The 13,915-nt window shown below is 35.6% G+C and overlaps 1 protein-coding gene across 2 annotated transcripts in view; it reads left to right on the top strand.

Annotated features, from left to right (window-relative positions):
- Window positions 1-13,915, top strand: part of Lrfn5 (leucine rich repeat and fibronectin type III domain containing 5) — a 247,704-nt gene that overhangs the window by 220,110 nt on the left and 13,679 nt on the right. For both annotated transcript variants that reach the window (XM_041658597.1, XM_041658596.1), the window contains 2 exons: window positions 7,545-8,949; window positions 11,497-12,209. In XM_041658597.1, coding sequence (XP_041514531.1) covers window positions 7,565-8,949; window positions 11,497-12,209 — 2,098 coding nt within the window. In that variant the 5' untranslated portion in view covers window positions 7,545-7,564. The remainder of the gene's footprint in view (window positions 1-7,544; window positions 8,950-11,496; window positions 12,210-13,915) is intronic.

Raw genomic sequence — 13,915 nt, 5'->3', positions numbered from 1 at the left:
TTGCATGGTAATTTAATTGAAATATATTTTTTGCACACTGCTTTATGATGCATCTTCCAGCATCTTGTGTCCACTGGTCACTAATTTTCTTGTGTAGAAATGCAATAGAAAGAGAAACTCTTTTATTAAATATGAGTTGTAATCTTAGAAATCTAATAATGTTTAATTCTTCACACAGATTCAGAAAATGCATCATTATGTGAGAAAGAATCCAAGTTCTTTTGATTCTGTTGCTTCCTGACAGGCACTGGTTATTGAAAAAAAATGTTTCACAGGTGTGGGGAGAGAGTATCTGCTAATATCACAGAAAAATGTGTTCTCTTAAGATCCTACAGACCAACAGTTCTTCATCTGAAGACCGCCCACCTGTGACCATTTTACTAAAAAGCTTTCTCTTCCTTCACCATCATCCACCATTCTCCCCACATGCCATTTTTTATACAAGAAAAATAATATGATGTTACCTTACCTCACTATAAAACTTCAAATCTATAAATTGGGAAATGCATTGTCATATATAAGGTACTATCAAATTATGTAACTATTTTCTCCCCAGATTATTTATACTGAGACATTACTGGTTTAATTACTGCAAATTTTAGGTATAATTTTTCTCTTTTTCTACACACATCAACTCCTTTAAAAAAGCACTTCACTTATTTCTGAAAAGCCATGTGCAGAACTTGCAGTTCACAGAAATTAAATTGAAGGAAACACTTGAAACCTGTTCCAGATGACTGCTGTTACTATTCTAAATTACTGATGTCACAGCACTGTTGGGAATCTTAAATTCTTCTGTGCTAGGCTGCCTTTTCCACAGACAATTTTCTGTGAGGAAATGCGTTCATCTCAGTTACTGGTGTTTTTTCTCAAGAGTGATAGATTTCTGATGAAATTATAAATTCTCAGTGAGGGACAAAGTTCCAAGCGAAAAAAAGGGGACATCTGATCCCACCACTAAGAGAGCAGTGCTGGGTGTTTGGGTACAGAAACCAGTATCATTTTACTAGCAAATCAATGTATTCTTTAAGGAATACATAGTATTTAGGATAGAACCATGTGACGAGACACAGCCATATCTTGTAAAGGAAAATCATAGATGGTATTTAAGCATACAATTTGGGTTGCTATCCAGGTAGTTTTTAATTCCATCATAAATACAATATACATAGAGATCTGAAATTCTGTGAATCAATTATGTTAAAATTTTAAACCATAAAAATCAGTATCCTCTTCCACGTTACAGATTATATTCATAACTTAACATTCTAGCTGTGTCCTTAATTTTTAAAATAACTTACAGTTTGTTCGCCTCTTCTTTGTTTACTTATATTACTTGGAGTGAATTAATATATCTACATCTGACTTTATTTTTGAAATGAAAAAGTATATATTTTATGTGTCATCACATGATGATTAAAAACCATTTGAAGGAACTCTGCGAGTTACCAGAGGAGAAAAGTAATTAGCAATAACATCTAACTACAAACTCTGGAACCTACAAGAGTGAACTGCCTGTAAGATATACTAGTAAAATAGCACAAACATAAAAGTAACAAATCCCTTTTTGGAATTCATTTGCAATCCATTCTATAAGATTGAAGCAATATCTGACACTGCTAAATAGGCAACGAACTTGAGATTATGCAGTTCATGGGTCTACAGAAAAGCCTATTGTTCTGCTAAAGGAGTAAAAATGATTCTTAATGTCATGGACAAGAGGATCACTCAGTCCTTCTAAGTCAGGATTCTTCTTGCAATAGATGATAATCAACACAGAGACCCATAACTGGACAATGCATAGAGAGGGATAGATTTTGGACCACCCAGTCCTAAACGTCGTCATCACAATCAACGGTCAATGCAGAAGAAGAGGCTGAAAGATTTTTAAGAACTGGAAGTGGCAGCTGATTCCAATGAAACAGTGCCATCCAGATACCACAAGATCGGTGCACCCATGAACTCACAGAGACTGTGACAGCATGGTCAGGATTTGGACAGGTTACAGCCAGACAAAACTGGGAAAGAGAAGAGGACACAAAGTTCCACTCCTAGCCACGAAGTTCTTTGCAATTGACATCCATTGGAGAAAGGGAAATTAATTTTCCTCAAAGGATGTTCAGTGGCTGTATTAAACACACGGTTTGATAGGCCTAGTACTCGAAAATCGTTGGCCAACACAAAGCAGATTCCACTTTATTTTTGTGTTGTATGTTTCATTTTGATAATTTTTGTCTTATTGGGTTTTATCTGTTTGATTGTCTAGATTTTTTCCTTTAGAGATGAGGGGTGGAGAGAGAACATGAAATTGTATGAGTAGTATGGTAAGGAAAATCTTGGAAGAGTTGTTGTGAGGATTGAATGTGATAAAAGTATGTTATGTGAAAAATGCTTTAGAAAGCAAATTCTCATCAATGTGAAGTCAGACAGAACATAACAAACTCCTATGAATAAATTTCAGTTTTTATACTATCCTAATCTCAACTTAAGATTCCTAATTTTCAAATAGATCACCTCTTCATGTTGTGCTTAATAAATGGTAACTATGGTTTCATTATTTTATTTTTATGTTTATCCAGTTTTTCATACTGTACAACTGTAATAATTTGCTTATGTGGATATGTTATGGTAAAATACATGCTAACATTGATCAGGCATGAAAATATTATATAATGGAGTACTGAAATTTAAGGACCCATTGAATGGTCTAAATTTAAGTATCAAAAGGAACATTAAGTTAGAATTTTTCTTTTCCACCTTTTGTTTTAATTGTGTTTTTTTTCTATATAGATGTTACTTTTCTAAGGTTCAATTTGCTTAGCATTGCAGGAATCTTTTGATGGATTTTAACTAATCATTTCCAATATGATAATGAATTTCAAACTATTAAGCATCAGGAGATCATATATGTTATATTTTGACATCTAAGTATGATAGATATACTCATAACATCTTTGGTATGCCTTTTATGGAGACAGTGGTTTTAATTATTTGCGTTTGATGGGGAAGAGCTGTATCAGTTGTTATGGGCACTTTATGCTACAAAGTACCTAAGTTTGCTTCTTAGCACCAGTGTAAGGAGGTTAAGCATAGCCTGTGAGTACAACATCCAGGAATCAATGCTCTTAATGCCATCCACAGGTACTCGCTCACACAGACACACAAAAATTAATATAAGTAAATAAATACATTGTAAGTTTTCTAGGGAAAATTAAGTAGGTAGAAAACCAAAAAAATGTGTTTAAAGTTAAGCAGCTATTTCTGTATCACTGAATAAAATACTCTTGTCAGGATTTTAAACACTTCAATATCTCATTCAGTGAGTCATCAGCATCAATGGACATCATGTTTTTTGCCTCTGGGTACCAAATTGAACAAATCTACACTAGCTGACATGTTAGAACTGTCCTGAAAGAAGTCAAACAGCTGCATTGGGAAAGCAGCAGCTTCACTTCTGGCAAAATGGTTTCTCCAGTAAATATATTATAATCTTTGTTGTTTATAAAATCTGAATTTGCTTTGAAATCCCACTAGTTGCCAAATAAACACTAGCTCTTCAGCTTATGTTTTATAACAACTGCAAGCAGAGATTTGTATGAAAAAATCATTTTGCAGTGTATGTGGCATTTTCTTCTTTGCTTATACATGAGTAACTTTGTGTCTGAGAAGAATTTTCTTGAAAGGACTTGTAATGCAGAGATGTGCAGAAATTATCCAATGTGCTACAATGATGTCCCTGCTTGAAGTGCTACTACATCTCTTCTAAAATTCTTAGCAAAACCTCTTTTTGCAATTTACATTCTGCTATTTCTAGAGAGCAAGAGACAGATGTTTGTAAATTTTATTTGCCTAGATTAGACATCAGTGTGTTGCAATGTTTATAATTTTTTAAAATGATTATTGCAGCAAAGCAGACGTACTGAGGTCCCCATTTCATTTCTCCAAATGGTTATCTCTTGGTGTAATGATAAAATTCATCAATTATTAGCCATGGTGCTTGATAAGTAGATGAAAATGCTTCCTCATAGGATTCCTTATCTATTTTGAAAACTAAGTGTAGTGTTCACCTGGAGCTAATAATATTGGGATACTCATTAACACAATTCATTTTTATTGATACTTGGAAATCTTAGACAGAAATTACAGATAATGGTTAGAGAGTTTTCATGTCTATTCTGAATTTATTCTGACTTTTTAAACAATCAAAACTTCAGTGTCTTGTCTGTGTTGTTACTTGCTACAAAAAGAAGGCCATGCTATGAAATGGAAAGCCAAATTTAAGTTCGATATAGGAAGGGACTAAGGAACTAGTTCTTTAAAAAATCATTCCTCATTTCTTTTTTGTTTGTTTGTTTGTTTGTTTGTTTGTTTTTTCGAGACAGGGTTTCTCTGTAGCTTTGTTGCCTGTCCCAGAACTAGCTCTTGTAGACCAGGCTGGCCTCGAACTCCCAGAGATCTGCCTGCCTCTGCCTCCCTCATTTCTTATTAAACTACTGTGTACCATTGTATAGACTTTTCATCAGTGTTCTAAAAAGTGGCAATAATTGCATGGAGAGTTTCTGTACAACTTCTACAAATATTCATAGATCGCCCCATTAGTACAGCCCCCCACAAGACTATATCTCCCAATATGATCATATATAACACGCTATATATTTAAATTATGATTCTTGACTACACTGATTATCAGTTTGACCTAGAACAATTTTGTGGTGTCTTGAATACAGCTTGTTTCTAGAATGTGATATTTTTCAGGAGCATTATCTCAGCATATTGTATTTTACTTTGATTTGTCCTTTCTTTATGCTTTCACAGTTACTGGCATTATAGAACTCATTAAGTACCATTGTCTTTCAAAATCCTTGTAGTATGTCTTTATATTTCCTCTATTGTTCCCGTTATTCAAAATCCTGTTGTGTTACAGTTTTCAGTGGCAAGTTTGTATTAATTCTACAGTGCTTTCTAAAAACTCACTTTGATTTCTTTTCTATTTTTCTGATTTGTAACATGCTGTGTGTGTTCTCACATGTGCTCTCTTTACGTGTGGTCTTTTTTCCTTATCTAGATTTTTATAGTTCATATTAAATTGATAGGCTTTAATTGTGTTCTCACTCTGAGGTATGCAACCTACTCTGCTATAGGAATCTAAATGGACCATTTCTTTAAATCACAAGAGTTAAATTACTTTGTTTTTCTATAATGGCTATATTATGATGCTATTATCTCAAAGTGAGCTTTCTACCTCTTGATAGTCAGAGAGGCAATGATGTTTTCTTGTCACTTTTTAAAAATACCTCCATTATTCATATATATCACAATGATACTTTTATTCTTACCCTGAAATGTATATTTTCTGTTGTTCTCCACTCATTTTATAAGGATTTAAGTTTCCAAAGCTAAACACAGCTTTCCTCCATTCTGAGGAGAATATCCAGCTTATTTTCTCACAGCTAATTTTCTTGTTTGTTGGCGAGAAATCTATTTGCTTCTTTGATGATGATTTTCTTTATTTTCTTGTTTTACAAAGACATTACTTTGCCCAATTTAAAATGTTTCCCTTTCTATTAGAGCCCCTTTGAGACATTCTCATTCTTCCTCATCCTTTATTTATGTTGATGGCTCACTGAATAAACAGTATTGTTATTTTGTTCACTTTACATTATGTAATATATTATTATATTTCTTCATTTCTAGGAAGGCTTTTAAAGTTCTCGCCACTCAGATGATTTGCCACTAGATTATGGTTTCTCTTTGTATGGCTTCTTTATGTTATCTTCAAATTGAATGTTATTTTTTAAAGAAACCTTTAGAAAATGGCTTACCATTATTTCTCCTATGTATTGATGCCTTCCTTTCTTCTTCTGAACTCCAATTATGCTTGTCTTTGTGTTTTTTGTATTATTCTGCCCATCACTTGATTTTTGTTTATTTCTCTAGCAACCTCTTTATGATGCATTTTGCAAGATCCTACATGTCTGCCCCTAACACAGGCTGTATATCGATCAGGAGCTCTTTATTTGCCCCCTCCCTCTGCTAGGCTGTTCATGAGATTCCTGTTTTATTTCCCCCATGCTGTGGTTTTCGATTAATGTCTTCTAGAAAGATCGGACTCCACTTTTTAAGTCTGCTACTTCACTTATCATAGCTGCATGTATCATGACTGGGAGTCTGAAAATTGTGGGTTCTTTTTTTTCTCTCTTTTTTTCTATTCTTGCACTTTTTTTGCCCTGTGGAAAGGATGATTCAGTATTAGTAATTATCAAGAAAGGAAGACTTTTTCAGTTGAGAATAGTAATTGTTAGTAATTATATTCACATTTAATAGTACATATATTGAAAATATTATGAGATAATAATTTTGAAAAAAATGTAATGCTTCTAGAAAAATCTACATGTCTTATTTACATTCCATTAAAATTTGAGTGATATCCTGAATTTTTCTTCTGTTGTGTGAAATTCCATATATGTTCATTTTCATATATATGAGAAATTATAATCACAATTTTATTGCTATTTTTACTTTTTATGATTAATTTCATTCAAGGTAATAATGTGAAGGGAAAGATATTTTTTTGGATTCAATGTTTTGTATTTTAATAATTATTTTTTCAAGTAGTGTTTAAAAATCTATATTCATAGCTCATCAAATATTTTTATAGTGTATGGAGTTGTAGATTGTGTGATTCATTTACAGCCTCCTTACTTTTGAGAAGAAGATCCCGTTTTGTGGCCAGAATGTCAAGGTTCAGCAGTGTAATGGAAGTTTCTAATAATGAATATAATGTAACCAAAATCTCCTTCAAGTGACTGCCACAGAAAAATTCAATAGCAAACATTACACTCCCCTTATGCATCAGCCAGGAAGTGAATATGCTCATATGTTTTGAACTCACTTGTGGAGAAAAGGGTTTTCAGAACTCAGATTTTTTTCTAAATGCCTATCTTTTCTGTCCCTTAGATCTGTTACAGGCCCAAATTCCTAGGTTGGTTGTTGTCATTCTTTATTTGCTTGCTTTTTTGTTTTGTTTGGTTATTTGGGGTTTTCTTTGTATTTGTTTATAACTTTTTGAAGTACCTTGAACATATTTTAAAACGGCCCTTAGTTTGCAGAATGATAGGAATTTTTTTTTAAATATTTATTTATTATGTATACAATATTCTGTCTGTGTGTATGCCTACAGGCCAGAAGAGGGCGCCAGACCCCATTACAGATGGTTGTGAGCCACCATGTGGTTGCTGGGAATTGAACTCAGGACCTTTGGAAGAGCAGGCAGCGCTCTTAACCACTGAGCCAACTCTCCGGCCCTATAGGAATCTTTTGACACTTTCTCCCATTTATCCTTAAATCCTGTGAAGAGTTAAGTTATTCTAAGTGCCTACCACAGATTCTACTAGAGCAGGTATACTTAAAACTCGTTTGATATCTAAACCAATGCTATTGTTTTTCCATTCCAATCAATATAAAATATCTTAGCGTGGGTATGAAATGTACAAAATAACTGGATTTTAAACTATCCTTTATATCTTTTTTTTTCTTTTCTGCAGGCTCTTAAACCTAATCTACAATGGAAAAATTCCTTTTTTACCTGTTTCTCATTGGCATAGCTGTCCGAGCTCAGATCTGTCCAAAGCGTTGTGTCTGTCAGATTTTGTCTCCTAATCTTGCAACCCTTTGTGCCAAGAAAGGGCTTCTATTTGTTCCTCCAAACATTGACAGAAGAACTGTGGAACTACGGCTGGCAGACAATTTTGTTACAAATATCAAAAGGAAAGATTTTGCCAATATGACCAGCTTGGTGGACCTGACTCTATCCAGGAATACAATAAGTTTTATTACACCCCATGCTTTTGCCGATCTACGAAATTTGAGAGCATTGCATTTGAATAGCAACAGATTGACTAAAATTACAAACGATATGTTCAGTGGGCTCTCCAATCTCCATCATTTGATCCTGAACAACAATCAGCTGACTTTAATTTCTTCCACAGCGTTTGATGATGTTTTTGCTCTCGAAGAGCTGGACCTATCCTATAATAATCTAGAAACGATCCCCTGGGATGCTGTAGAGAAGATGGTGAGCTTGCATACTCTTAGTTTGGACCACAACATGATTGACAACATTCCTAAGGGAACTTTCTCCCACTTGCATAAGATGACTCGGCTAGATGTAACATCAAATAAATTGCAAAAGCTGCCCCCTGACCCTCTCTTTCAGCGAGCGCAGGTGCTGGCCACCTCAGGAATCATAAGCCCATCGACTTTTGCATTGAGTTTTGGTGGAAACCCCTTGCATTGCAATTGTGAGTTGTTGTGGCTGAGGCGATTGTCCAGAGAAGATGACCTTGAGACCTGTGCTTCTCCTGCACTGTTAACTGGCCGCTATTTCTGGTCAATCCCCGAGGAAGAGTTTTTGTGTGAGCCTCCGCTCATAACTCGGCATACACATGAGATGAGAGTCTTGGAGGGTCAAAGGGCAACACTGAGGTGCAAAGCTCGAGGGGACCCTGAACCTGCAATTCACTGGATTTCTCCTGAAGGGAAGCTGATTTCAAACGCAACAAGATCTCTGGTGTATGATAACGGAACACTTGACATCCTTATAACAACTGTAAAAGATACAGGTGCTTTTACCTGTATTGCTTCCAATCCTGCAGGGGAAGCAACACAAACCGTGGATCTTCACATAATTAAACTCCCTCACCTACTGAACAGTACCAACCATATCCATGAACCTGATCCTGGCTCTTCAGATATCTCCACCTCAACTAAGTCGGGTTCAAATGCTAGCAGTAGCAATGGCGATACTAAAATGAGTCAAGACAAAATTGTGGTGGCAGAAGCAACTTCGTCAACAGCACTACTTAAATTTAATTTTCAAAGAAATATTCCAGGAATCCGTATGTTTCAGATCCAATACAATGGTACTTATGATGACACCCTTGTTTACAGGTAAGAAAAATATAGACATGTTGGATTATTGCTGACCATGATAGCACGGGGTTTGGAAATCACTACTGCTTTGTTCTGTTTCTAAATTGGCAGCGCTATTCTGTGCTGTAATTGCAGCAATTTGACTTTATATTGAATAATGTAATATATGAAATGGTGAATACATACGGGGAATTATTGTGATTGACATTATTTTAAACAGTACACATCTAGATTTAATATTATGCTTCTTTTTTTAACCTCACATAGGGGATGTGACTATCAGACAATAAGACAGATAATTTAACATTTCAAAAACATACCAGAATTTACACATCCACATGAGTATTCTTTCCTTCAAGGAAGTCACGGTGGGAGGCTACCCCATTACCCCAATGATGCTGCCACTGCTCAAAGCAGTTTTGGAATTATCTTTAGAACCTTCAGCATACTATTTTGAATATCATCAGTGGTGGCAAATCTTCGTCTTTTGAGGGTGAGTTTCAATTTTGGAAACAAGCCTATGGAGTCAAGTCTTGTCAATAAGGTGGGTGATCAAGATAGTTACTGCCACTTTTGATCAAAAACAAACTGGACGTCACTATAAAGTAATGAGACTGATTCTTTGAGTGATTGAGTTATGTGTGTGTGTGTGCTGTCTCATGTGCTTGGGTTCTTCAGACACTTCCAAAGAGGACGTTCATTGTATTTTGAACAGTAAAAATGTCACTGGGCATTAGTATGAAAATAATCAGACAGAACCGTGATGGAGTACTTGTATCTGCTAATGGATTTCTGGTATGTTTTTCTAAAGTTCAGCCTCATTGATATACAGTCACATTTGGCCAATTTTCCATTTGGAAATTCATATTTTTTATTTCATATAATTTTACTCTTGACAGATTATTATTACCGCTAGGAAACAATGTAAAGTCACAGTTTTGAAAAAAAAAACAAATAACATTTTTAGATGAGTTTAGTTCCTGTATAGAGAACTTAAATTTTTGAAAATAAGTTGCTTTTCATTCATGTCTGAAAATGAGATAAATTTCTTAAAATAAGTGTGAACTCATGGGAAAAAATAAAACAAAAAGCATCCTAGCTAGCTATGTATCAATCCTGGGCCAGGTTCTACCTGGTTGAGTTTTAATTTCCTATCTTTAAAAAGAACGATTAGGCTAAGTGGATTCTAATATCCTTCTCATCAGTAAATGGATGTGGTGGCATACTATGACATATGAGCATTAGCGAAATGTAGTTTACTCCTGTCTCCCAGGCTCTCCACAGGTTCCACAGATGATAATCAGTGGTCCATGGGCAGCACTGAATTCCCGACACTTCCTTGTACTGACTATACTTTCTAAGTATTATCTCTGTGATAAGCTGCAGTTTACTTTCAAAATCTCACAAATTGTAATCCTGTTGTGAGAAATAAATTGTTTATGATCCTGAGAACCTTGGTGAGTTCCTGAAATGTGTGGTTTTCTTCCCTAAAATGTTTATAACTGTTCCATTGAGTTTTATAGACAATCAACATTGATGTAATTAAGTGCTTAGTGAGAGCCCACAGTTAGAATACACCCACTGAATGGCAGTAGTGACTTTTGGTTATGAGTATAAGCTCTTATAAGCGTTCCGGTACACTCAGAACACACTGTCTAGCTTGTATCCTAGTTTCGTTCTTCCATAGTTTGAAATTTCTTTAACTCATTTTCGGGAGAAATTATAGTTCCTCCCTTTACTTCCAAATTAATTTTACTTTAAATTGTATTTGGTTGCACCTTAATAAGAAAGCTATCAGCAAACAGGAATGCAGAAAAGTAGAAGGAATCCCGAGAGATCTCTAAACCTAAAAATTGTTTCCTGATGGAGATTCTCACCCGAATATGGTAGTTGGATGAATTCACCCTCTTATCTACAGCTTTGTGTCATCCTGTGTCCAGGTTATCGCTCACACATGCACACCACACTCATTAAAACGTATGGGGAGCTAAGGCATAAGAAATCACGATGTCTGTAAATAAAATCTGTTCATCCTTGTAACAGTAGAAGTTATTAAAGCCAGCCTTAGTAGGTACCATTCCATAGCTTGCTTATTACTGATTTGGAAAGCAAATGCTCAAAATTGCTGTTTCATTCTGGTCGCTAATGTGACTGTCAGTGTTTTCCGTTTCTTCAAATTGCCTTGCAGTCATAGAGGTGTTGTAAGTGCTAAATGGATTTGTGTAGTAGTCAGATAATGTCACAGTCACACCTTTCAAAAGCAATTTGTCATAAATGAGTTTTTAGCCATGGCTTTTATTAGTTCTGCTTTGCCAAGCAGTGTAATTAGAAAGCTTGTCAAGGCATGGTGCAGGCACCATTAATATAATGCAGACTGTAACAATGAGCTTTCAACTATTCTAACTGGGTAAATATAACATCAGATCGTTTTTCCATATTTCATATCTGTTATAAATGTGCTTATCTTGATGAGTTCTGAAGGAGACAGAACTAAAGCCGTAATGACTTTTTGTATATGTGTCTTGTTCTGTTTTTAAAGTTAACATATATTCCATTGTCCCTCAGAATGATACCTCCTACAAGCAAAACGTTTCTGGTCAATAATCTGGCTTCTGGGACTATGTACGACTTGTGTGTGTTGGCCATATATGATGATGGCATCACCTCGCTCACTGCCACAAGAGTCGTGGGTTGCATCCAGTTTACTACAGAACAGGATTATGTCCGTTGCCACTTTATGCAGTCCCAGTTTTTGGGCGGCACCATGATTATTATCATTGGTGGAATCATTGTTGCATCTGTGTTGGTTTTCATCATCATACTAATGATCCGGTATAAGGTTTGTAACAATAACGGGCAACACAAAGTCACCAAGGTTAGCAACGTTTATTCTCAAACTAATGGGGCTCAGACGCAAGGCTGCACTGTCACGCTGCCCCAGTCCATGTCCAAACAAGCCATGGGCCATGAAGAGAATGCCCAGTGCTGTAAAGTCGCCAGTGACAATGTGATTCAGTCTTCAGAAACATGTTCGAGTCAGGACTCTTCCACCACTACCTCTGCTTTGCCTCCTACCTGGACTTCAAGTGCATCTGCGTCTCAAAAGCAGAAACGAAAGACTAGCACGAAGCCAAGTGCTGAGCCGCAGAGTGAAGCTGTCACAAATGTTGAGTCCCAAAACACTAACAGGAACAACTCAACTGCCTTGCAGTTAGCTAGCTGCCCTCCTGCTTCTGTCACAGAGGGGCCCACATCTCAAAGAGCACAAACCAAGCCAAGTAAGTTTCTCACCATGCCTGTTGAGAAAGCTAGAGCCAGGCATGGGTCCTCTCTCAGTGGAGGATTAAAGGAATATTATCGCTATGGTAACTCACTGAATTTATACGAGCTGTCTCCTAAGAGAAACATGTCCATGAATGGGATGTGGACTGAGCCCTGCATTTCTGATATTTGCTATGGAAAAGTAACTATTTCAAATGTGGAGTACATATAAGAAAGCTTTATGTAATCTGCTATTTCTCTATAAAAAGAATCACAGTGAAAATTCACAGAGGAAATTGAAATTTGAAATTCTTGTCATGTCTCTGATACTTGGTCTTCGGGTTTCCTTAAAAAAACTTCTAAGGATGAGGCAGGGACTATAGTACCTCCCGTTACATGCATGAAGATCACATAAATAAATTGACAAGTGTGGTGGTAAGCAAGAGACAGGCACAGTGCCTTCCCCAACACCAAGGCTATTATCGAGACCCTGTGTCAGCAAATCATATTTGAAAAGTGATCACAGGGCCAAGAGATGTTTCAGTCTGTAAGGCACCAAACCTGCTAGCCCTGACCACTTAGTGAGAAGCCAAAAGTGGAGATGACCAAGTTCTTCAAGTTGTCCTCTGACAGTGATGCCAGTGCCTCCACAGTCCCCACAAAATAAACATTTGTTATGTTAAATGTTCTCACAGGAAATGTCTTACATAAATATTAGATTTCTAGTAGTATAAAGAGAGGTCTGTACATAAAGAATTGACATCTTAAAATGAAGGCACTGTATTAATTTCAGTGGTAATTTTGTTGTAAAAAACAACTCAATGTTTAAATTTATTACTCCAAATGAGTGTTTCCAGAAATGCTAAAGAAAGTAACCTGGTAAGAACACTCTTGGTTTGGGGCTAAAATTGTTGTAAGCTACTTCATATTTATAACCCAGATTTTTTTCAGTGCAAAAGTTATAAAATGAATTCATTTTGAATCCATCATATATACTAATCCATAGAAATATAAAGGTTATTGCATTTATCCCACACACATTTGTTGAATGAATGTCATTTATATTTTCTTAACACAAGTTAGAGAATCAGAAAAAAAATGCAAGCCTGCTTTTACAAACAGGCGCTTGCCTTTGTCACCAAGTGAAAACAAAACTCCTAAAGGAGGAATTATCACCTTAACAAATGGTAGAAAATTCTCTTTTTCTCTTCTTTGCTATAACTCTGCTTCTGAATGTTTGTCTCTTAAAGTAAATGCATTTTTTGAAGCCAAAGACTGTGGTAAATGTAATCATAACACATTCAGCATAGGGGAAATGCAATATTTTAAAGAATATAAAATTGGTTCTATGTTTCCTTGAAATTACGTTCGTGGAGATTCATTGAAGTCATGATGATTCACATATATTTAACTTTATGCTGCTGTTAAGAAATGATATGCATGATTTTACTTTGTTTTTTTTTATTTTCTTTGAGACTATACATTTCTAAACACTTAGACCCTTTACTTGGCATAGAACATCATTTTAGGCATATTATAAGTGGGTGCTTTATATATGATAATAAATCACAGGGAAGTGAGCTTAACAAAGTTTGATGCTATTTGTTTGGGGTTTGGTTTTCTTATTATTGCTTGTTTGTTTGTTTGTTTTCATATGACACAAGGTATCATGTATCCTAAGGTGACCCCAAACCCACTGTGTAATTAAGAATACCTTGAAGGT

This window comes from Microtus oregoni, unplaced genomic scaffold (genome assembly GCF_018167655.1).
Source record: "Microtus oregoni isolate MIOR12 unplaced genomic scaffold, Mior012 000009F_ref0000495, whole genome shotgun sequence".
NCBI classification, from domain to species: Eukaryota; Metazoa; Chordata; class Mammalia; order Rodentia; family Cricetidae; genus Microtus; species Microtus oregoni.
Note: the sequence above shows the minus strand (reverse complement) of the source record. Positions and strands in the feature narration are given on the sequence as shown.